The sequence below is a fragment of the Telopea speciosissima genome, chromosome 10, assembly GCF_018873765.1.
Source record: "Telopea speciosissima isolate NSW1024214 ecotype Mountain lineage chromosome 10, Tspe_v1, whole genome shotgun sequence".
Classification (NCBI taxonomy): Eukaryota; Viridiplantae; Streptophyta; class Magnoliopsida; order Proteales; family Proteaceae; genus Telopea; species Telopea speciosissima.
This window is the reverse complement of record NC_057925.1, coordinates 55,947,802-55,971,590: the sequence shown is the minus strand read 5'-3', so window position 1 is coordinate 55,971,590 and position 23,789 is coordinate 55,947,802. Positions and strand designations below refer to the sequence as shown.

Below are 23,789 nucleotides of genomic sequence, written 5' to 3'. Positions count from 1 at the left end.
GGCAAAAATAGAACAGGTGGTTGGTTCTCACATGTACGTTCACCTATTGGTACGTGCAGAGGAACCGAACTCTATTAAATAACACCGAAAATTAAAAGCAGCAATGTTCAAACAATTTTTATTTTTCTATTTTACCCTTTAGGATATATACAATATTTCACAGGATTCCTTGAATACTTTTAAAATGAAATTTCAAGAAATTACCTTACACTACAACCCACATAAAGCACTTGTGAGGGGTATTTTAAATAATAGTGAAACTAATTCAGTCACTCTCATCGTGCTGTGAATGAAAGCCCATAGAATTTATAGATGTATTATTGATCAAACATCACTGGAAGTTAATTAAATGCTTAAGTCCGTCCAATATGCGCCAATCAATCAATTAATTTCACCTTCTTGTCTTCTTCAAATAAATTATATAACATGGAGAAAAAAAAAATCATCATGACGTGGCGAGTCTGTGTAGATTCTATCCCATGCTCTCTTACATTTCATTTGGGTTCTAAACGGATCGGATTCGAAAAGGATAGTGCTATATCTGCATCCGCATCCGATTAGCTATCGGACGGATTCGGATAGTTCTAAACGGATACGGACACGGATACGGATCAAATATTTTATCCGTCTACATGTAAATATAGCTTTTCGGATAGCTATAGCCTATCCGTATCCGCATCCGTTTAGCCTTTGGACGAATTCGAATAGTGCTAAACGGATACGGATCAAATATTTTATTTGTTTACATGTAAATATAGCTTTTCGGATAGCTATAGCCTATCCGTATCCGCATCCGTTTAGCCTTTGGACGGATTCAGATAGTGCTAAACGGATACGATCACGGATACGGAAACGGATTTCGGCTATTCATTTACACCCCTACATTTCATATGTCATGGATCACACACGTTCTCTCTCCAATCTCCACATTCAATTCCTTTTTATATGAATTATTTCTTTCTTTTTTTGGTAAAATATATGAACTATTTCACATGACACTTATAGGGATTGGATCCTCTCCAATGAGGGCATCGCCCAATGAGCATCCAATGGCTCGGCTGCCTAGGCGTGCTGATTGGAATTGTTATCCTCTCCTGTTTCAGTACGGTGCTGTAACAGGAGACGATAAAAATTCTGCTGATTTGGACGCATGCCAAGATGTATGTCAGGCAACCTATGGATGCCTCATTGGGCATTATGGTAGTGTTCAGAGTACACTAACTTTCTATGAACATGTGTGATGATATGTGTTAATACATGAGAGGGTATTTGATTAAAAATTAGATTTTAAAATTTAACACATGGCTAACCCAGACATGCACAAGCTGTATAATATGGGAGCGAGAGTGCATGTGCATAGTTAGTCAGAGTACCGTAACTTCGTACAAACATGAATGGTGATGTATGCCAATTCATGAGAGGCAATTTATAAAACATTAGACTTTGAAATTTAACATGTTGCTAACTCAGGATACGTACTACTATTCAATGGTCAAAATTGTTACATCATCAATTTCATGTGGCACAATGAGATGGATTCCCTTGCTAAGCTTACCAAGGTTAGACAGTCCAAATGAGTTTTTCCTCTTCATTTTGGTTTTGTTTGTTTTGGGATAAAATAATTTGTAAAACAAAGTTTATCATAAAATTAAATTTTCCTTTGGCTGTGTTTGATATGCATTCTAGGTCGATTTTGCACTCTCAAACGATAAAAACAACAATTTTTGTCATTCGAGAATGCAAAAGCGACCTAGAATGCATACCAAACACAACTTTTGTTTGTTCTGTAATTTGAAAATTTTTCATGGGAAATAATTTTACGAAGATCTATTCATTTACTGGAAAACACCTTGACAATTTTTACGTCAAAGATGGATATAAAATAGACCAAAAAATATTACATACTTTATTTCGTGTTTGATAAAATCAAAAGAAACCAAACGACATGAGAGAGTCTCTTCCATCACTCATTAATTATTGCAAGAGAAGAAAGTTGGTATATTTCTAAAACCCTAATTTGGGATGAAACTATGCTTAATATAAGTAGTAAGTTATTGGGTAAATTACACGTCACCCCCTGATTTTCAAACGAAACTCAAATCACCTCCTGGTTTTTGAAAAAACTCAAATCACCCCCTCTAAAATAAAATAAAATTTTAAGACACGTTTTCTTGCAAGCAATTAAATGAATCTTTCTTCCCTCAAAGATGAACCATACAAAAATTTGGAATAGATAGAGTCTAATTTATGACACTTGATGGTAATCTAAAATAAGACATCCAATATGATGGCATCGATGATAACACATATTGAATCGGAAAAGTTCTCAAAACATAGGGAAGAATGTTAAATACGCATAAGTAATTGCGTGGCCCACGTGGCTCCTATGGCTGGACACAGAACCACACGAAAGTACAACGCTGTCCTCATGAAAAGACAGAAATCCCATCTAGGGTGATGCTTGTGCATGAACTCCCATTGACCAGTGTGTGTGCAAACTCTAGAGGCCCATGCAGCGATCTCTTTACTTAGAGAAAAGTCTTGCATTGTATAATCATAGGTTGTTACATTGAGATTCTAGCCAGTATCGAATTTGCCCTTTACATGTGCGGGTGATCGTCTTCGTTTAATTGGGTTGGGGTGGGGTGGGGTGGGGTGGGGGGGAGATCAAATTACATTATTGTTTTTATTTGTCTTGTCTTTTTCTTTAAACTGTGTTTTTTTCGTGTCTTATGATACCTGCCAAAATGTTACAACTCTGTATTAGGGATAATATTTCAAAGGGAGAAAGAACGCTAACTGGTGCTGTGCTTTGGCGTATACCTACGCCTAGACACAACCCAATGCAAAAAAGACTGATGCAATCCTTAGAAAGATGGAAAGCACTAAAGGTGCACCGGTCTTTTTCGTGTTGGGCTATGTTTGTCTCAGGTACATACCGGGGCACAACATTGGTTAGCGTTCCTTTTCCCTATTTTCAAAAAGTGAAAAATAAAAAAAATAGAAGTGTTTTTGTTCGGGTGTGCAGCTTCTACACTTGTGCGAGAGCCAATCAATGCCCCCTTTTGATTCAATCTAGGGGTAAGGATGTCATTTTGAACAATAAACATTCTTCCATACAAAAGAGAAAAGTTCTCTGTGTGGGAGTGTAGAATTTTTATCACCTGCGGTTCCCCTGTCCGGTACGGTTCTCTAGTGCCTCTAATAAAAGGGGGGTGGACGGTGGACCCCACCCGGGCAGTGTGTTCGGTCAAGAGGTGGACTGGTCATTTCAGCCCCCACTATGAGAGGAACCGCACAACCATACCGGTCAGCGAACCTCAGGGGATAAAGGTCCGGGAGTGTACTGCCTATGCCAGACATAGAGGGGGGCCAAATGACCGTACGGCCCCCATGATGCCGATGCTCTTATTGGCCCCTGTGCACGTAGGGGCTACGGTACCCCATAAAAAATGTGAACCCCAAAAAGGGGGGGGAAGAATGCTACCTGGTCATGTGGCCCAGGTGACATGACCCAGGTGGTTCCTGCACTAAGACATAGAAGCACGCAAAAGTACCACGCTGCCCCCATGGATGCGAAGTTTGCACGCTCTCCCATTGGCCAGTGCGCGTGCTACAGGCCCAGGCAGAGATCTCCTCCCAAACAAACAAAAAAAAAGGACCACCTTCAGACGATTGTGAAACGAAGCCAAAAAACCAGTGTCACGGTCACCTCTTTTTTGTTTGTTCTTAACGAAACCAGCCTCACCTCGTTATTCTTCATCTCTCGCACCATTTCTTCCGCTCCATTCGGTATGGATACGCTCATCCGGTCTTCGTCCCTACGGAAACGACCCTGCTGTGGTGGAGATCCTCTTCCGATCGAGTTTTCGAGGGTTTCGACACCAGAACAGATGGATCATCTATTAGAAGCCTTTCTAGGGCTCTCGGATTCCTCCTCCGTCTTTCTCGACCTCTCTCTCGAGCGGCTTCTTGAATCTAGGGCGTCTGATTCTGAACAAAACCTTATGATCGATAAGGTTCTTAAGTTAGGTTCTGTTCTCGTTGAGGCCGGTAACCGATCAGCTAGAAAGCGTGCTTCCAAGCATAATTCGATAGTTTGGGCCCTTCCACCTGATCTCACCCTCAAAGTATGGTTTCCTTTCTCCTTCGTTCTTTTCTTCTTCAAGTAAATTGCAATGAATACGTCTCTCTGTCTTTTCTTTAATTGTTTTTAATTTATTTCCTGATGATATCCGAAATTGAACATGGATTCATTCAATGCATTTACTTAGTTGCAATGTAATGCATTCAGAAGTTTAAGCCTCCGGCGATCGTTCTTTGTTAGATGCTAGTTTGTTAACAGAAACGTAGGTAACTTGCTGCTTCTAAATTCAAGGTATGGAGATTATTTAGCGGATTGTCGATCGAGAATAATTTACTTTCCTTAAATTTGATTGTATTTTATAGTTCCATTTTGCACAAAGGATAATACGATAGGGCGGAAGGACATGGGTAAGTATGTAGTTCCGGGATAATAGCATTTCTTTGTTTTTCTATATGTAAGGCAAAACTTTATTGGTTGAGTTGGTGGAAATGGTTAAATTAATGCTGAGAGTATTACATAAGTTGGCATGTTGGGATATTGAGGATTGCAAGGAAGTGGAGCATTTAGTTGGATAGAATTTTTTTAGTTTTAACTATTATATTATTACTTTTGAAATTCTAATGCATTATTGAACGTCTGTATTCCTTTTTGCATCTTATTCTTTGCATTTTGTAATAAATGTAAAGTGGGGATGTCAAAATTGAATACTCAGCAAGAAAACTATGTATCACATTTCAAGCAGTTACATTTACTTTTTTCTGTTTTTTAAATTGTACCGAAACTTCACTGTAATTACGTGCTGCCCATTGCATTTTAGTGTTGAAACTGTTTTCTTTTAAGGAAACTCACAAACTGCTTCTTGATTTTTCTTTCTGATATGAAGGTATTTTCCATACTTGATACAAGAAGCCTATGTTATGCTGCAGCTACTTGTTCAATGTTCAACAAGTGTGCCATGGAGCCATTGTGCTATTCAAATATTGACTTAACGTCAATAATCCCAAAGGTCAATAATGCAGTTGTTTCTGCAATGATTCAGAGAGCAGGAAAAGGCCTCCAGTAAGAGTCCTTTATCTGAATACTGTGGTTTGATCCATTCCTTCAGTAGGTTAGGTTTAAACTACTGTCACTATATTTTTGGCCTCATAAGCTATTTGTCTATGGCTGTTATGTTCTTGTGATATTCTCATTACTTTGTGTCCTTTATTATTCCTTGGCATCAATAATTTGTTGATGTCTTACGACTTAGTTTCTTGAAATGTTCTAATCCTTAAGATATATACGAATTTTAATAGATTCTGTCTCTTCCTCTGCATATCAGATTTTCCTTTCTCTTTTCAAATGGGGCAAAGCTCATGAACTCATTCCTATATTCAGGTCTCTCAAGCTTGGTATATTGTCAAGCCCAACTGCATCTCCAGGATCTTCTCAACCTATGGTTTTTAGCACCAAGAATTCTGTAAATGCATCAGGTTATTCTTGGAACAATAAGAAGTCGAGGCAATGTAAAGAGTCATGTTTTCTTACAAGATCCTGTCTGACACCTTTAGGTTCAGATGGTGGTGCTGCTGGGTATGGTTGAGTACTTGAATAAATTAAGATTCTGGTATTTGCAGTGAGTGTCCCAGGTCTTTAGTTGTCATTTTGTTTTTCTCATTTTATTTTCCAATTGGAAGGGCTTTGTTGAGGAGATTGCACCTCTACAATATTGACAGAATGGACAATGCAGCACTTTGCACAGCCTTATCAACATGTCCATCACTCCTGGATCTAGAAATTGTCGGACTGTAAGTCTCATTAAGCTGATCACTGAATCCATTACATTAATTTGTTTCATCACAAAGTGATGTAAGAGTCCATTTTCCTTTGGAGAACTGATAACTGTAGCTTTCATGAGATAGAAGTATACTGGATGGCTGTTATTGTATATAACATTGTACCCACTTTTGCCGATCTTCATTTAAACTACTGTCTGTGCGAGTATGTGCATCAGTGTATGTACATGGATGAACTTGCTATTTTCACACATGTGTAGGTGTAAAATAGAGAACTGGATGTTTCCTTTCTGTCTAGAAATTATCTACATTCCAATTATACGAGTCCTTATCACGAACTTGCTGAAATGTATTTTATGTTCACTTACAGAGATTATGATTGTAAAAATTTGAGGGTTTTTCAAAACTGCTGCTAGTGGATAATAAGGGCCTGCATGATAGCACTTCTGTTTCTGGGGCTTTGTTTTTGTTCCAGAATTAAGTTTTGGTATTTCTGTTTCTGGGCCAAATTTCTGGACAAAAAAATGTGTTTGATAATGTGGAGTAATTTCTATTTCTGGGCCATAAAAGAAACAGCAACACGTTTGTTAATGCACAGTAATTTTTGTTTCTGAAACTTCTATAAATTTACCAAAATACCATTGAATACCCAAAAAGTCCAAATAATGCAAGTGTATCAAATATAAACTAAAGTGTGTGTAACAATATCCATATAACAATAATGTTCCAACACATTAAAACAAAATATAAGTAAACATCAATTATCAAATCTCAGCCAATCCATGCTCCATATAGCCAAATGGTTTGCAATATTTATTCTAACAATGTTCATTTGAGTCGTCCTCTGTAATGGGGCATCCACCTCTACATCCAAATCAGGGGATTCTATTGGTAAACCTGCCTTCCATAATATTCAAAGTTCTTGTCTGCTCACTACTTATCCGAATATAGTTGTGGATTACACAACCATAGTTGTCACGGCGTCACGGCGATCCAAGTCGGTGGAGGGATGTCACGTCGATATATCGACATGTCGCCCGCCATGGCGTTGCCATGGCGAGCATGTCGACCATGTTTTATTTTTTATTTTCTCTATTTTTAATGTGTTAATAGATGTATACTCAAGCCATGTTTTATTTTTTCTCTATTGTTTCTCAAGTTTTAAGAAGAAAATTCAGAAATCGAAGAAGAAATCGAAAGAAATCGAAGAGGGAAAGAAGACAGGAAGAAGAAATCGAAGAGGGAAAGAAGACAGGAAGAAGAAATCGAAGAAGAAATCGAAAGAAATTGAAGAGGGAAAGAAGAAATCGAAGAGGGAAGAAGAAATCGAAGACAGGAAGAAGAAATCGAAGAGGGAAAGAGAGTCAGGAAGAAGAAATCAAAGAGGGTCGCCATGGCGTAGGTCGCCATGCAGCCCTCTCCAGCGCCAGGACGCCATGACAACTATGTACACAACATGCAACAACGATATAACTCTGCTGCGGAATTGTGAATGGTTTCTTAAAATTGGAAAGCGATTTTTCAACGCCCCATAGGAACGTTTGATGACATTCCTCAAGGAAGAGTGCCTGTGGTTGAATAGCTCCCTAGCATTTCTAACTTGCCTTCCTCTACCTCTATATTCCTGCAAATGGTAATGTTCTCCTTTGAATGGAGTCAAAAAACCTGGCATAGATAGATAACCGGAATCCACAGCATAGTATTTCCCTACAATACACTGTCAAAAAGAATATCAGTTTGAATATACTCCAAACTTGTTAGGTTTGTATTTTCAAAAGGATGAACAAATACCTTCTGGCGGATGAGGAAACTGCAATCTAGTAGTGTTAAGTGCTGTCGTAAAGACTCGGCAGTCATTTTGCAGATCCTTCCCACCTAGTATATATGAACGTGAACTTCATGTCAAATGAACATGCTCACATGACATTTTGGGTTGTCACTCCCTGTCTGCCTCTATAAGGTATTTGCTTCGACTCGGGTACCGAAGCACTTATGAGTGCCGTTGATAGCACCAATGCAGTCTTGGGATTTCACATGGGTAAAAACTAAGTGATTAATGGGTATTGTATTCCATAACTAAACACATTCCTTTAAAAGTAAAAGTAAGTGATTAGTGGAGTACCTTGAAATACGGGAAGTGTTTAGGGTTTTCTCTAATCTCTGATGGAATTTCATTAAAAGATGGCGGTTTGATAACCTCTCTTGCCAATTTGAGGACAGCTCTCAACACTTTGTTGAAGTACTTGCTTATCGTTTGACCCAAGTGTTGGAATCTCTTTGATACATCTCTATTGGAACTGATATGACCAATTATCATCAAGAAAATTCCAATTTGTTCAACCACCTTATGCAGCGGCTGTCTTTCAACCAACCTCGTTCTTTCATTAAGTTACAGAGATTCAAAAGTACATGTCTCTCCATTCTAAAAGAGTTATAAATCCTATCTGCATGCCCAACTACGAGCTCGTTAACCCATTCAGCACCAATGAAACTACTATCTCTAATGGGTTCTCTGGTATGCAATGACTTCTTTATAATGATTGAAAACAAGGTTGATATAATAATATCATCTCTGTCGAACGCATTCACATTACCATCTTCAACTAAGAGTTATCCACAAGACACACAAATACTTTCCAATACTTTCCATGCTAATTACTGCAACACACATATTTTAACATCAATATAAATACCAGTCAAGCATAAAGAATGATGAAATTAAAGACCACCACATAACTTAAAATCATCCATGCTCATCCTATTAAATGATATAAAGTCATTCAACACCTAATTTAAAATAAAACATAATCATCCAACATCACTTGCAAACATCAAATATGTTTATGTTTACAATACACCCACAAAATTCACAACCATTTAAGGTTTTTCAGGAGTCCGATTCTTCTTTCTTGGGTACAAGCAATGAAGGCTTCTCTCCAGCCTTGGCTTGCAATAGTTTGATCAACTGCAAATGACTGTCGGGTCTTTACTAGATTATTCATCAAAAGTAAATAAATAAAGGGGCGAGACTTTTTTTGTTGGGGGGGGGGGGTGTTGTAGGGCTTTCAGTTTCAGTAAAGCTGATTCAGATTATTTGAAGGAGTTGTCTTATTAGTTCTACTTGAACCTTTTCGTTCAATAAACCTTGTTATATATCAATAAAACCTGCTAAATACTCTTGTTAAAATTTATTTTTCTTCTCTTGTTATTTAGACATTAATACATGTGGCATGACTAGTGTTCATAATCCATTTTTGGTCTCTCTATAAAATGTATTCCATTCATACGCTGTTTTTGGGTGTCTGGAGTTAATACCCCAATTGGCAATGATGAGTCTAGAAAAATGCGTTTGTATGTCTGTCTTTTTTGTCTGATTGAATCCTTACTGGGGGTAACAAGAGCCTTGATAACTCTTGACTGTGGGCTTCTGAACAGTCACGTTGAGCTGAGGCAAACATTGGAGTCTGTGAGCAAAAACTGTCACTTCATTGAGCGGTTATTCTTCGAGTCTTCGAAAACAGGTGTGAAATCTTCTGTAGGTGGTCATCTTTCCATGCTCTGAAAATTATTATCTCAACTTTTTAATATTTCATTATCAGGTAGAGATGACAGTTTGAAGTCGCCAACTTGTATTGATCTTGTAAATGGTTGTCCCCATCTAACTTCATTGGCTCTTAGAGGATTCAAGCTGCATGATTATAAAGTTCGTATACTTGTTAAGGTATGTTCATGGTTAATTAATAGTTAATATTTATTACAACAGGGCTTCAAAGCAGTGTTAAAGTTACTGCCAGTGGACTTCCCAAAGATGCCGTTTTAGATAAATGAATACTAGTCAAGTAGGTTCTACTATTCTTTTCCAGATCAATGTTTAATACATTGAAAGTTTAAGGAATCATGGTGGAAATTTTATTGCTTAATTCATATAATTAACTTCTTTAACATTATTATAATTCATGACCAAAATGACATATTATATATATATATATATATACACACACACACACATTTACATACATACGTTTTTGTTTTTTTTTTAATTCTCATTTTCTGGATCACAATTGGTGAAAAGCCTACAATGCTTTGAGAAGGGGTTAAGTACACCCAACATCCCTATTTATATTTATATGTCAAATAAACATAAATATAAACCATACCAAAGAGAGCCTAAGATATAGTTTTTTCTTTAAAACAGACCCTGTGTCTTTTAGATATAATAAATCTTTTACTGATAAAAGGGCATACCCAGTGCACGAGGTTCCTGCCACTGTGGGGTCTGGGGAGGGTCATAATGTACGCTGCTTGAGTCGCCTGACCCCCACTTTGCAGAGAGGCTGTTTCCAGAGACTTGAACCCGTGACCACTTGGTCATAATGGAGCAACCTTACCGTTGCACCAAGGTCCATCCTCAAATCTTTTACTGATAATTTTTCAAAATACTTCTGGAAAGAAAAATGAATAGATGACTGAAAATGTTTCTAACTAAAGGTCCTTTTGCGATGCTTTGTTTTTCTTTTCCCCTCCTTCTGACATGGTGTTATTGGCTATCAAGGGCACCTGAGTTTTGGCTGAGTCTCATAGTTGACAATTATGAATTAAACCCTGTTTGTGCCCCCCTCTTCCTTCTATATGGATGTCTTTATGGTGTTTTTTTTTATCAAATTTTTTTTTCTCTTTGTAGGGATTTCGCAAGCTGAAATCAGTTGATTTTTCAACGTCGTATTCAATCACAGGCACCTTTTTAAGGTTTGCATTTCCAAATTTCACAGTTATTTCCACTGACATTCCTAATGTTCTTTCTTAATTAATCTGAAATTAAACCTTCATTCTGGCTTTTATAAGGAATCTTGGTAGTGGATCAAATGGAAGTTCACTGGAGGTTATAATCTTACGTGACTGCATGCATCTCAAAGAAGTGAATCTCTCTCTCTCTCTCTCTCTGTATATATATATATATGTCCACCCATCCCCTTTCAAAAGTGGAATATTTAATTTAATGTCTTGTGCAGACGGAAGTTGCTCGGTTTCTTGCAGCAGTTCTTGCAGGAGAATTCAAATTTCTTAGACACCTTGTGAGTTTAGACAAAACCACTAACCTTTTCTTGCATTGAACTAGAATTTTTTTTTTTGGGGTACTTTTATTGGTATTGGGCTTAAATATATTTGTATATTCCCTGTCTTTGTCTGCTGACTCTGGCCTTCACATAGGACATATCCAACAGGGAAGGTCTAGCTGGAGAGGCAGATTGGTATCTGAGAAGATATAGCCCAAGGTAGTGAGTTCTTGTGAGTTGATTTAAATATTCTATGTGGATTGACATTTAATATTCTTTCTCTGACAACCTTTTTTAATGGACTCCTGTAGTATTATTCCTATAACACGTGTCTTGGAAGAAAGGCCTGAGATCTGCTTTCTAGCTGAATTTCCTGATGAGACGAGGTTGGTTTCCTCTTCAAATCATGATTCATGAATGAAAAATTTAGTACACTGACCATGACTTGCAATACCTTGTTTTGTAGCTTTATTGAAGGCGATATGGACAGCGACTATAGTTTGTCATTACAATTAAGTTTACCATTTACAAGCTCATCAGAAAGTAGCTATAGCAGTGATCATGGCAGTGGCAATGAGGATGGTCGAGATGTGGGTTATGTAGTGTATGAGGAAAGTTCAGATGAGGTGGACATTTTGAATACCTAGGAAAGTTGTCAAGGATGCTTTGGAGGTTGACTTTGAGTCTTCTAAGAATAGGTAGATCTCCCTTTCTCTCTCTCTTTCTCACTTTTGTCTTTGAGGCCTTGATCTTCTTGGCGAAAGCTGACCACCTGCCCTCATCATGGTGATAACATTGAATAGTTTGTGAAGTTTGTCTACTTGTCCATGGTGAATAAATTAATTTACGGAGTAAAATAATCTTAAATAGATTAATTTGATGACTGAATATGCTATTATTAGCTCCCATATAGTGATCACCACCATCCAGATTCCAGACTTGCTCATATTGCCTTCAAATGGCTCATGCTTTGCCAAACTTGATTTGGAAACAAGAAGAAATTTATTTGATTGACCTTATTTCATTAGACATAATACCTTACTGTCTATGATTGACATTTTGCTATGATATGTACTGTTTTTGTCTGTATAAGGTCAAGATTTTTAATGAAATGAATACAAGATGCATTATTAAGACCAATGAGTGATAACAGTTGATGTGTATCAGCCCATTCAGCAGTATCGATCCAATATATGGTTCATTGTATTAGCTCTTGTTCTCTTTACTGCAACATTGTTCAACCCAGTGACGCCCTCCCCAAGGTTGTTTGGGTGCTCATCCAATGGTGGAGGGCCGGTTAAGAGAAGGGGAGAATTTTGAGATGAGTCTTAGAGTTGCAGGGGGAAAGAGGAAGCTCACAACCACAGACTAAAGCAGAGTAGAGCCCAATAATTTTCTATTCAATTCTGTCCATTGGTTACAAGCAGAGGAAGCACACAACCACAGACTAAAGCAGAGTAGAGCCCAATAATTTTCTATTCAATTCTGTCCATTGATTACAAGCAATGCCCATATTTAAAGATGTAGAACTAGGATTCTTAAGTATACTCTAAAACTGAAAAATAACTTGCAAACCAACTCTAAAACTAAGTAGTCTGTTCCTACGTATCCAACTCAAATAAATAAAAAACCCAATTTCTGTAGGCTACAAATAGAGTAATGCTGATCACGTTCTTTTTTATTAAAAGAGTTGTTGAAATGATCACTATTTTTTGGGAAGCAGTTTTCTGTACAGGAGTGTGGCCTACGCCAGCACTCCCATGTGTCTATCTCTCTCCTCCTTAGAACAAGGGGCAGAGGTGTCTTTTCACATGGGGAAGAGAGAGATAGACTCATGGGAGTGCTGGCGTAGGCCACACTCCCGGACAGAGAACTTTTTCCCCCTTTTTTTTTATAGTCTACGTAGATGATATTGTGGTAACCGACAATGATGGTGATGAAATCAGCCGTATGAAGAAGTTTCTTGGACAGGAGTTTGAGATTAAGGATCTAAGAAAGTTAAGATACTTTCTTGGGGTTGAAGTTGCTAGGTCTTTTAAAGGCATCTTTCTCTCTCAAAGGAAGTATATCCTAGATTGTTGACAGAAACTGGTTTGTTAGGATGTGCCCCTTCAGATACTCCTATGGATGCCAATGTTCGTCTCAAAGAAAAGAGGGTGAACCTGTTTATAAAGGTCGATACCAAAGATTAGTAGGGAAGTTGATTTATCTCTCACACACACGTCCAGACATTGCTATAGCAGTGAATACTTTGAGTCAGTTTATGCATGATCCATACTCTTCCCATATATAGGCTGTTCTTTGTATTCTTCAAGACTTGAAGTCAGCTCTAGGGAAAGGCATTCTCCTGTCTCCTCATAATCACCTTCGGATAGAAGCCTATACTGATGCTGATTGGGTTGGTTATTTTGACCATAGTTATCAAGGCGGCGCCTAGGCGACGTTGGCCGACTTGGCTGCCTTATTGGTGTCGCTTTGATTTTGGCCCCTCTCCAACACTTAGGGTCGCCTAGACGTCGTGACAATTGACCACAAGTCTATCTCTGGGTACTGTACTTTTATAGGTGGCAATCTTGTCACTTGGCGTACCAAGAAGCAGAATGTGGTAGCTCATTCTAGTGCTGAAGCGGAGTTTCGTGTTATGGCACTAGGTATTTGTGAACTACTATGGCTGAAGGGTTTATTACAAGGCCTTGGTGTTGCCATTCGTCTCCCTATGATGTTGTACTGTGACAACAAGGCAACAATTAGTATTGCACATAATCCAGTACAACATTATCGTACCAAACATGTTGAGGTGGATAGGCATTTCATCAAGGAAAAATTGGAAGAAGGATTGATTTGTGTTCCCTTTGTGAAGTCTGCTGATCAACTTGCTGATATTTTCACCAAGGGGCTGCCTGGAAAGTTGTTTCATCCTGCTTTAGTCAAGTTGGGCATGTTTGACATTTATGCTCAAACTTGAGGGGGAGTGTTGAATAATGTATACCAGAATACCCCCGTCTTTTTGGGGTCTTAGTTTTATGTTTTTATATACTGCATACTCTCTTAGTAGAGTCGGCTAGAGTAGGGACAATTCTGTCCTTTAGGTTATAATCTTTTTCTTATAAATATAAGAGCTTGCTTGGTCGTATAGATCATTCAAGCCATTCATTAAAATTGTTTTTGTTAACAAAAAAAATAAAATAATACGAAAGAAAAGGAGGAGGAAGAACAGAGTAAGAGAAGTAGAGAGATTGATTTAGAGGGAGATGGGGGATTTTGGTTCTGATACCAAATTGGTGGAGGGCCGGTTAGGAGAAGGGGAGAATTCTGAAATGAGTCATAGAGTTGGAGGGGGGAAAGAGGATGCACACAACCACACACTAACGCAGAGCAGAGCTCAATACTTTTCTATTCAATTTTGGCCATTGGTTACAAGCAATGCCCATATTTAAAGATGTAAAACTAAGACTCCTAACTAGAACTCTAAAACGGAAATATAACTTGCAAACCAACTCTAAAACTAAGTAGCCTATTCCTGCATATCCAACTAAAACAAATAATAGACTTAAAGAATAATAAACTACTTCCAATCCTTGTTGGATAAAAAACCCGGGTTGGACCGGTTCTGTCTGGGCTTGGGTTGCCAAACTTGGTCATGCTGGTTCAACCAGTCAAGGGTTACTGCATCATCCAAAATCCGTAGCTGCTAAAATCGGTCCATTTCCAGCTAAAATCTTGAGAGTTATTGATTGATGACTAATTCTGAAGTTGTGATGATCTTGGTGTTAAGAGTTCTGTTTGACAGCATCCAGAATTGAAACTTCAGTACAAAGATCAATCCCCCCCCCTCTCCAACTAGACTCCAAGACAATGTTCTGATTCCTGGGTTGTGTAAAAGATCATTGTCATGGATGCCAGTTTTTTCCTTTTCTAGGTATGTTTTTGGGACTTGCTCTGTTGAAGTTGGGTTTTATATTTAATAGAATGTGTCATGTATCTAGTATTTTGTTTTTCGTTTTTTTACCATTTCCTTGCCCAAGTATACCTCATTTGCTATGTTAACAATCCATAATTTTCATTCCTCTCTGTTCCTTGACTTCTCTCTTAGGCTCTGTACTGATTGTCCAATATCAACAGAACTAGATGATCTCAATGGGTGCTGGTTGGGAATAGTATTAAATTTTGTCTCGGAAGGCCATTTCGGCCAGATCAAAATTTCCAAGATGCCGAAATTTCAGCAAAATTTCGCCGAAACATTGTATTTTTTCTATGAATTTTGCTTGATCATTTTGGGGTGTAAAATGCCGAAATAATACCGAAACAAAATGATAGAAATTTCAATGAAACGATGCATGTTTTAGACTGAAATTTCTGAAATATTGCATTTTTCCATTTTGACATAGCATCTTGTCTTGGCCTGGCCGAAATATCTGAAATTTCGTCGAGATTTTGAACTATGGTTGGAAAACCCAATAAAAGGAATTACATGGAGGGAAACTGGAACTTGTGACTCATGACAATTTAAGCCATGCAATTGTTTTCTTCCTTGACTCAATGTTCATGAGCATTCAAAATATTGTTCTGTATATAGTAGGTCTTATCAAAGTTCAAGATCAGTTCCCTTTTCAGTTTTTGTTCAAGTGGTCTAATCAATAAAGCTAATGTACAGACAGTAGCACATCTGAAACTTGAATATATATATATATATCTGAAACTTGAATATATATATATATATATATATATATATAAACGTCAGAGAAATCAAGTAATAACTAGATGGTAAGATTGTGGTTATTAAAGAATGTTGGCTGTAGCCAACAGTAGGTATTTTCCTTTAATTTTAACTACAGTAGTTGTCAATGTATATGTATCTTCATAATCTTGTCCATGCATGTTCACAATATCTGAAAGATGAGTCAGTGAGATAACTGCTTTGCTTATTACCCCTTTCAAGTGCTTGACTATTCTGGGTTGGAGATGGCTTTTTGTAGAATCATGGTATTTCCTTTTGGATACAGAAGAGGGAGTGTGTCTGTACTACTCTGCAAGTTCGTGGGTTCTTATATACAATGCTTGGTGGAGCAGAAAGTTATGGCCAGCGAAGCAGAGAAGACCTGCAGTTCTTAGTGTTGTGTGTGACAATATTTTTCCGTATGGACAACTCTCTAGTCACATTTACCCAAAGAGAGCTGGGTTTTGCATTTATCTAAGAGCCATTTTCTAATGCAAATCAGCTCAATTTGTTTGTAACATCCATTGAATTTTTTAAAGTTCACGATCCTTATCCAAACGTGTTGGATTTGTAACTGGGTTGTGCTGGCCTTACACACCATTAGTTCCATTGCCCCCTTTTTTTTCTTTTTTTTTTTGGGTTGTAACTGGGTTGTGCTGGCCTTATACACCATTAGTTCCATTGCCCCCTTTTTTTTGGGTAGAATAAGTTCCATTGCTCTGTTACCATTCTCCTTGACATGGTGCTAAATCTCTCATCATATTGGCTATAGATTCCAAGTTTGAAGCTAGCATATATCTTGCACACACAATCCTACGGATTGTTGCTTTATGAAGTATATAATTTGGTTGTAGATGTTGATGTGTTAGACCTATAAACAGTTTGCCACAGCTTGAGAATATATGCTATTGTGGTCGATGATTGGTGGTTATTTTTCATGTTCGATAGACATCTGTATGTATCAGTTTCTGCCTTTATTACAGAGTGATGGGATTGCAGGAAAGAACTTACAAATCAATAATATTAGATATATTGGTTCTAGAGATTTGTCTCTGCTTCCACTTATGTTCATTGCAGAAAACCTTTACTGAAGTGAGACTCTGCGCGTCTCTAGTAAGGTATTAAGCTACTGGATCATTTCAGTGGACTTAAATACATGTTCTTGCTCAAGTAATCACCTTTGTAAACAATGGCATTAATGGTGATCTATTGTGTTAAGTTCCAGAAAAAAATACAAATGGGCTCTGCCATTGTTTTCCCATTCATGTTTAAACAGAATAAAAGTACTTGTTCTTTTACCTAGGAAAGAAAAGAGGAGGGGGGGCGGGGAGGGGGAGGACAAGGTTCGATCTTGTGTCCAGATGCTTCTGTTTGGGTTCCCTTTCATCTCTCCTAGAGGTTGTGATTGGATTTGTGGACAGTGCCATGGCCATAGATGAACCTTGCTGTTCCTTCAGTGTATACTTGAGTCTCCTTGGCCAGCCTGTTAAGAAATTGAACAAATCATCTTCATTAGAAGATGACAAAACATAGGAACTCTACACACATGAAAAGGGCACCTACGTTTTCCTAACAGCTTTACTCATGATTGAAGCAGACACAAATGTCATGCCGTCGAGATATCTGTTCTCTCCTTTGATCCTCTGCGTGATCCTTGCGTCTAACTCTATCGCATCCACTGTTAATGGCGAATCCGATGCCTGCAACTCATAAACCATAAATATGTCAAATTTCAGTGACTAGTAAGTTCTGATTTACTTAAAACAGTTGTTCTGTGCTTTCTCTAATTAACACTGCAGAAAGCAAAAAACCCAAAGAAAGAGATTATCTGCAGGTGATATACCATGACCCATCCCCAAGTATCAGCGTAGGAAGGAATGTGAGCTGAGTAAGGCACAACATCTGCAAGTAGAAGCAAGATATTCAGTTTTTTCAGTGAATTAAAAAACCCATTTTAATGCCTCATAAAGCAACCATTAATTAATCTTTCTGTGATGTTACTAACATTTGAAAACCTGTCTTAAGGTGTTGTAAATGCAAGAGAAAACCTCGGTATGGCTAAATACACCAGCTGGTCCTGCCTGCAGAAACTTAAAACATGAAACACATTAATCCCCAGTAGTTGTTGTGTGTGTGTGCGAGTGTACAGTACAAACCTGAGTGACGCAAATGCCACCCTCACAGAGTCGAGGTTTAACTATGGATTCGTAAAAGGATTTAGTGTAGAGTTGGTAACAAGGTCCCCCTTGTATTGGGTCTGCTAGGTCACCAATTATCACATCAAAATAATCTTCTCTGTTCTCAAGCTCAGCTCTGCAGGCACACATGCAAGATGAAATTTCTGTTACTGTCAACAACAATAACAGCAACAACAAAGACAAATAACAATGAAAAATTGATAAAAGAAATTAGGGGTGCTGTTCTCTGTACCGCAGTGCAACCTGCGCCCAGGCACATGGGGGTGGGTGCAATGATCACCCTGCCCCCTTGCACAGGCTGTCCATCTGCCTAGAGGCAGGCTATGCTGCAGCACAGAGAACATTCTTCCAAGAAATTAATATTAAACCTGGCATCATTGATAACAAGGTTGAGTCTTGAATCACAAAAAGCTTCCTTGTTTACAGACAGGTGCGACTTGCAGAAGTCCACTACTTCCTAGACAAGAGAGAACAAACAAAAAGCATAGGATGAGAAGAACAGTATACATATTCTTGCCTCTTCCAAGAGGTAGGTGGTGGCCTACTTGCAATTAGGGTGTTAGAATTGGGACCGAAACAGAAAAGTGACCGGACCTGAACTGCTATGGCCTGAACCGAATGAGGTTTTATCGGACCGGTTTCGGATTAGGGTATTTTGACTCCGATATAGAACCGAATTGCATCGGATGGCGATAACAGCCCGAAACCCATTAGAAAAAACCATAATTTTCCATCAGTGTGCATAAATCTGTATGGTAAACCGAAACCAATCCAATAACAAACCTATTCGATAAACTAATATGAACGCAAAACTAAACCGAACATTCCTTATTGGTTTGATTTTGGGTTCACCATTCCCACACTGAAACCGACTCAACCCGACCCATGGATTGACAACCCTAGTAGCAGTGCAGTAGTATCTAGCTAGTAACCCTTGAATATAATGTTAACACAAGTGAGTAAATTAAGGGAAAAAGAGTTTTATGATCAAGAATTCATCAGAATAAGGGTTACCTCGTCGATGTCACACATGACCACCTTGTCAATATTCTTGTGTCTCAGGATCTCTCTTGCAGTGGAACCTTCACCTCCTCCCATAATAAATATGCTCTTTGGACTGGGGATAAATAACCAAAAAATGGGAATTTTTATTCAAAGGGAATTTTACCCCCAAAAAATTTCAAAGGGAACAGGGGAGGGGAGGGGAGGGGAAGGGAGAGGGGGAGGGGGGGGAGAAGAAGAGAAATTACTTTAGGTGGTGAAGGAGTGCTGGATGAACAAGAGACTCATGGTAGATGAATTCATCTATCTCTGTACTTTGAAGCTTTCCATCAATGACCAAAGCCTACAGCAAAAGTTAAAGAGAGAGAGACCCAATTAAGAAAAAACAGAGTAGAAAGTTTAAGAACTTTTGTCCCAAGAAGAAATGTACAAAAATTGAAGTAAAAGTATTGACCTTTCCAAAGGGCTTTGTATCCAAAAGTGCAATGTCCTGGTACTGACTAGACCCTGTATGCAAAATACTGGCCGGTTGGAGAGAGAGAGAGAGAGAGAGTTAGATATTTTGTACTTAGAAGATTTAAATTCTTCTAATTCTTCTTTTTCTGTTAAGCTTGTCTACCTTTTAAGTGACCATGCTATTGAATACAGTAAGAAACTATACAACTTTTAAGCCTTATTATTATTGTTTTAATATCCAAAAAATATATATAAATACTACTACAGGTATGAGATGGATTATTAAAAGAGGAGTTACAAATGCTAGAAAAACCACTACTGCAGAAAGTTCCCACTTTTGTATTGTCTCAATCCGACAAATAGAAAGTTGTTTGCTTTCTTGTTCCTTCTTCAAGCTTCTTCAAGATTTTGTCTTAAGAATCTATTCAGTAATTTTCTTTTCTTGTTCTTCTTCATCTTTTTGTCTAATTAATAATTGAAATGGGTTCATTATCATACACCTTCAATTCACTGAACTCATTAAAACCATTAAAAGGAATTAAAGGTTTCAGACATAGATGTAGTTTATATGAACAAAGCCATAATATATATATATATATATATATATATGAAATTAAGAAAAAGAGGATGGAAAGGAAGAATGAGAAGAAGAGAAGATATAATACCTGTTGAGAGCAAAACACCATCTCAAGTCCTGTTCAATCTCCTCTTCATACCAACAGCTCTTTCTACGGCCATTCCCAGCAACTCCATTTCCATTACCATTACCATTGCCATAGCCATTTGAACCAGAAATATCACCCATTTCTTCACTCAAACCAGAGGGACAGAGACAGAGTCACAAAGTCAAAAGACAGAGAGAGGTGGTTTGGTCGTAGTGGGCAATGGAAGGTGGGGAGAAGGGAAGGGTGTGTAGAATATAAGGGAGAGGTGGTGTGGTTGTTGTAGCAGGGGAAATCAAAATGGGATATGATTCTTGGTTGGAACTTGAGACTTTGAAAGAGTTGGAAAAGCTATAATTGAAATGCATTTTAGAGTGGGGTCTTGAACACCAAAGACATTGTTAAAAAGATCAGGAAATAATAACTTGGAATTTTGGAAACCCAAAAAGGGAAAGGATAATGCGATTTCTAAGGTTGATTCGGATTTTGAGTCTTTTGACCGCGTGGGTCTCTCTCTCTCTCTCTCTCTCTCTCTCAAACATATATTTATTAATAACATTGCAAGACCATTCATCATGTTATCTCTCTCTCTCTCTCTCTCTCTCTCTCTGTTGTGTGTAGATGTTAATGGTGGATTTCAGAGAGGGGGGGGGGGTGTATGTGTGTATCTATAACCTTCACAAGGGAAGAGATGGGATGGGATGTTTTGGGACGGGTTTTCCTTTGGGTTTTCCTTTAAACAAGGAATCATCTGGAACTATCTGTTTAAGATGCATATTTATTTAAGGGAAAAAGAAGGTCACTTGGTTGAGCCCCCTACGTCCAGAGACATGGATGGCAAAATGATCACCTCGCCCCTATATTAGGATGCTTAGGCGTGCATTTCCATTGGTCCCCATACTAGCGTAGGAGTCATGCAGGACTAGTTAATATTAATAGTTATAACCTATATAATTTGGGGAAAGAACTTTGTGGGGGGGAGCGTGGCTCCTGTACACAGACACAAAGGGGGCAAAATGGCCACCCCGCCACCATAAAAGGTGAAAATGTCCGCTTTGTTTTTGGACTTATTTGAGTTAGTATGGTTAAAAATTAATGATTGATTATTTGTAAGTTTGGGAAGTAATGCAGCCTAATTGGAAGATACGAATAGGGAGAGTCAAGAAGACAAACTTCAAAAGGTTTAATGTGATTCTTGAAAGACACGAGAAGATTTGCAATTTTTCAAGAAAGCAATGGGTTACAAGGTAGAACACTACTACAAGGTTCCAAAATACTCAACGGAATAATATTTCATTAATAAATTCTTCACAATCTCAACTAGCATAGCTCTATACATTTATAAGAAATCAAAATAAAACCTAATTCTAATCTCTAAACCTACTAAATCCTATGGCTAAGATTAATTGCAAATTATATCACAAAAAGAAAAGAGAAAATAAATAAATAACTAGCCAAAGTACCCAATCCGTGGATGGGGTCCAAGGCACATGAAATCCTGAAAAAATGAAATAAAATATAAAATTCTTCCCAAGGAGGGAGAACTCTCAAAACTGTACAAGGTTATTGTCCATGTGGAGCCTTTTTTTTTGGATATTCTAATCAACAAACAACTTCCTAAAATATAAGAATGAAATAAAGCAAGGACAGATATCCTTAATCAATCCTTCCTAAACCCCAATTCTATTACATTTTCTTTCCTCAAAAACCGATCCTTCTTAAATAGATTTTCCAATTCCTAAAATATAAGAATATGAAGATAGTGAACTATAGAAATCAGTTAGGGGCAGCTTGCCATCGGTTAGAGGTCTTCTTGAAGTCAAATCCACGTGACAAGGGGTAAACCGGCATTGATGATGAGGCCTAGTCTGAACCGATTTAAAGCTTAGTCTTGGCTCAGTTTGGCATGCAGGTCTGGTCCTGCATCAGGAAATTATTTGTATATTTAAGAATTTTGGATTTATTTGATTGTTTGAGACTTTAAGTACCCTTAATCGATAAGGGATCAAAGCAAAAACATTTCGTTATCGAACGGTGCCAAATCTTAGTTTTAAACTTAGTTTTGGGACCATTTAGTAAATAGAATGGTTCTGACCTCCTAAGGACCAGAACTGATAAAAAATCGTCCAGTTTGACACCCGTTTATGCATTGCATAGTTTACAATGAAGTAAGCCTTTGTAGGAATTACATATAAATTCAGGACCCTTCATTCTATTGATTTTTTTTTTCTTCTTTTAGTTGTTGGGGTTGCTGTTGGGTTTCATGCAAAAAATAATTTCACATCTTATGAGTAGCCGAAGTGAAGACTTGTGCATCTTTCCTTAATGATTAGCTTTTAAGGATGAGTTCTTCGCAAACCCCTAACAAATGATTTCGGAGTGAGAAAAAGAAAATCCTTCAAAAACAAATCACAGTTCTCACATACTTTGCCTTGTGAAGGAGAAGATTATCTAACTGGGTTTTACGCAACTAACATTATATATAATGTTAGGTATTTGATTGATATGCCAAAATCTCTTAAACTAATAAAAAACGTTAAATCAAACTATTTAACCTATCATAGGCTGTTCTAATCTTGCGCCCATACACTTGATCAAACCCCATTAGACACATAACACACATAGAGAGAGTGTGTGTGACACAAGGGGTGTCAATTTTGGACCGGAACCGGTAACCGGATCGAAACCATTCTACTAGGAACCGAAACTGACCCACCCAATAGCTTATTGGTCCGGATCTGGTCTTAGTGATAGGTTATTGATTCGGATCTGATCTGGTCCCCAGAACTGTTAAGGAACCATTAGAACCGGAACAAATGCATACACTTGAACTTGTCTTGCACCATTTTTTCTGTTTTAAAATGTTAAAAGATGATTTGCTATTTTAACATACAGTTAAAGTGGTTTTTATTATATAGGTGTTGTCCAGTTGCTATTAGAACATGACCCAAGGCTAAGCAAGACACTTGGCCCCTCAAATTCTAGTATTCTATCATTCTCATATCTATTGCACATAGAGGACACACACCAGTAGTTAATGAATTGCTTTTGAAAGATTCTAGCTTGCTTGAGATTTCTAGTTCCAATGGGAAAAATGCTTTACATTTGGCTACTCAACAAGAGCATGTTTAGATCTGATTAGAAACCAGAACCAGACCACCCATTAGTTAATGGTCCTGGATCTCATATTTGGAACCAATGAGCTTATTGGTCTAGATCTTATCTTCAGTCTTGACACCTTAGAGTCAGAATCGCTAGAAAACCGAACCGATAACCTAGAACCGGACCAGTTGACACCCCTATGTGAGACCCTGAGATGGGATTATATGGTACGAGCCTAACAAGGGGCCTGTCATCTATCTGTCATGAGTCCCACGAATCATGATGTGGAAGGACATGGAATCCATAGATGATGAAGAATATGATTATGATCATGACCACCAACATGAATATGAATGGATGGATGGATGGATGGGTGGAAGGACGGAGGATTAAGGTAGGTGATATGATGACAAATACCCTGGAATAGGGAGAGAGAGAGAGAGAGTAAACGGAGGGGAGAGAGGTGGGAAGGAGGGGGCGTGCGGTGGGTATCATCATCATATTGACATATTCTCTTCCCCAAGCATAAACGGCGTGCAATGGCAGGTGGACTCATCATCAACATCACCCCTTTTTATTTTCCTTCAAAAATAAATAAGGGGAACAATTATCTGTTGATTGGAGCGTGGCTCCTATGCGAACAAAGGGCCAATAGGAGTATCTACGGAAGAATCAATAGGGTGGGGCATTTTTGCTTTTCATGGGGGTGGTGCAATAATTTTGCACCCTCTCTGCG

The 23,789-nt window shown here is 38.1% G+C and overlaps 2 protein-coding genes across 3 annotated transcripts; one reads left to right on the top strand and one right to left on the bottom strand.

The window, feature by feature from the left end:
• The first annotated feature begins 3,751 nt into the window (after positions 1 to 3,751).
• Positions 3,752 to 15,978, top strand: LOC122642296 (F-box protein SKIP17-like). 2 transcript variants are annotated; one of them, XR_006330027.1, is made up of 13 exons: positions 3,752 to 4,130; positions 4,971 to 5,146; positions 5,465 to 5,659; positions 5,764 to 5,874; positions 9,298 to 9,383; positions 9,462 to 9,583; positions 10,544 to 10,608; positions 10,705 to 10,777; positions 10,872 to 10,934; positions 11,071 to 11,135; positions 11,228 to 11,302; positions 11,383 to 11,614; positions 15,920 to 15,939. XR_006330027.1 is itself a non-coding variant. In XM_043835736.1 (13 exons), the coding sequence occupies exons 1-12, from the start codon at positions 3,795 to 3,797 to the stop codon at positions 11,561 to 11,563; spliced, it is 1,548 nt and encodes a 515-aa protein (XP_043691671.1). In that variant the 5' UTR covers positions 3,752 to 3,794; the 3' UTR covers positions 11,564 to 11,610; positions 15,864 to 15,978. The 2 variants fall into 2 exon arrangements, 1 of the variants encoding a protein (XP_043691671.1); XM_043835736.1 differs by having other exon boundaries at positions 11,383 to 11,610; positions 15,864 to 15,978.
• A 1,020-nt stretch (positions 15,979 to 16,998) lies between these two features.
• Positions 16,999 to 23,498, bottom strand: LOC122642297 (thermospermine synthase ACAULIS5-like). Its single transcript, XM_043835738.1, has 11 exons — positions 23,479 to 23,498; positions 19,955 to 20,152; positions 19,288 to 19,354; positions 19,082 to 19,176; positions 18,846 to 18,948; positions 18,200 to 18,288; positions 17,790 to 17,946; positions 17,639 to 17,714; positions 17,477 to 17,535; positions 17,197 to 17,333; positions 16,999 to 17,116 (listed from the first exon to the last, which is right to left on the bottom strand). The coding sequence occupies exons 2-11, from the start codon at positions 20,092 to 20,094 to the stop codon at positions 17,026 to 17,028; spliced, it is 1,014 nt and encodes a 337-aa protein (XP_043691673.1). The 5' UTR covers positions 20,095 to 20,152; positions 23,479 to 23,498; the 3' UTR covers positions 16,999 to 17,025.
• Positions 23,499 to 23,789: the final 291 nt, after the last annotated feature.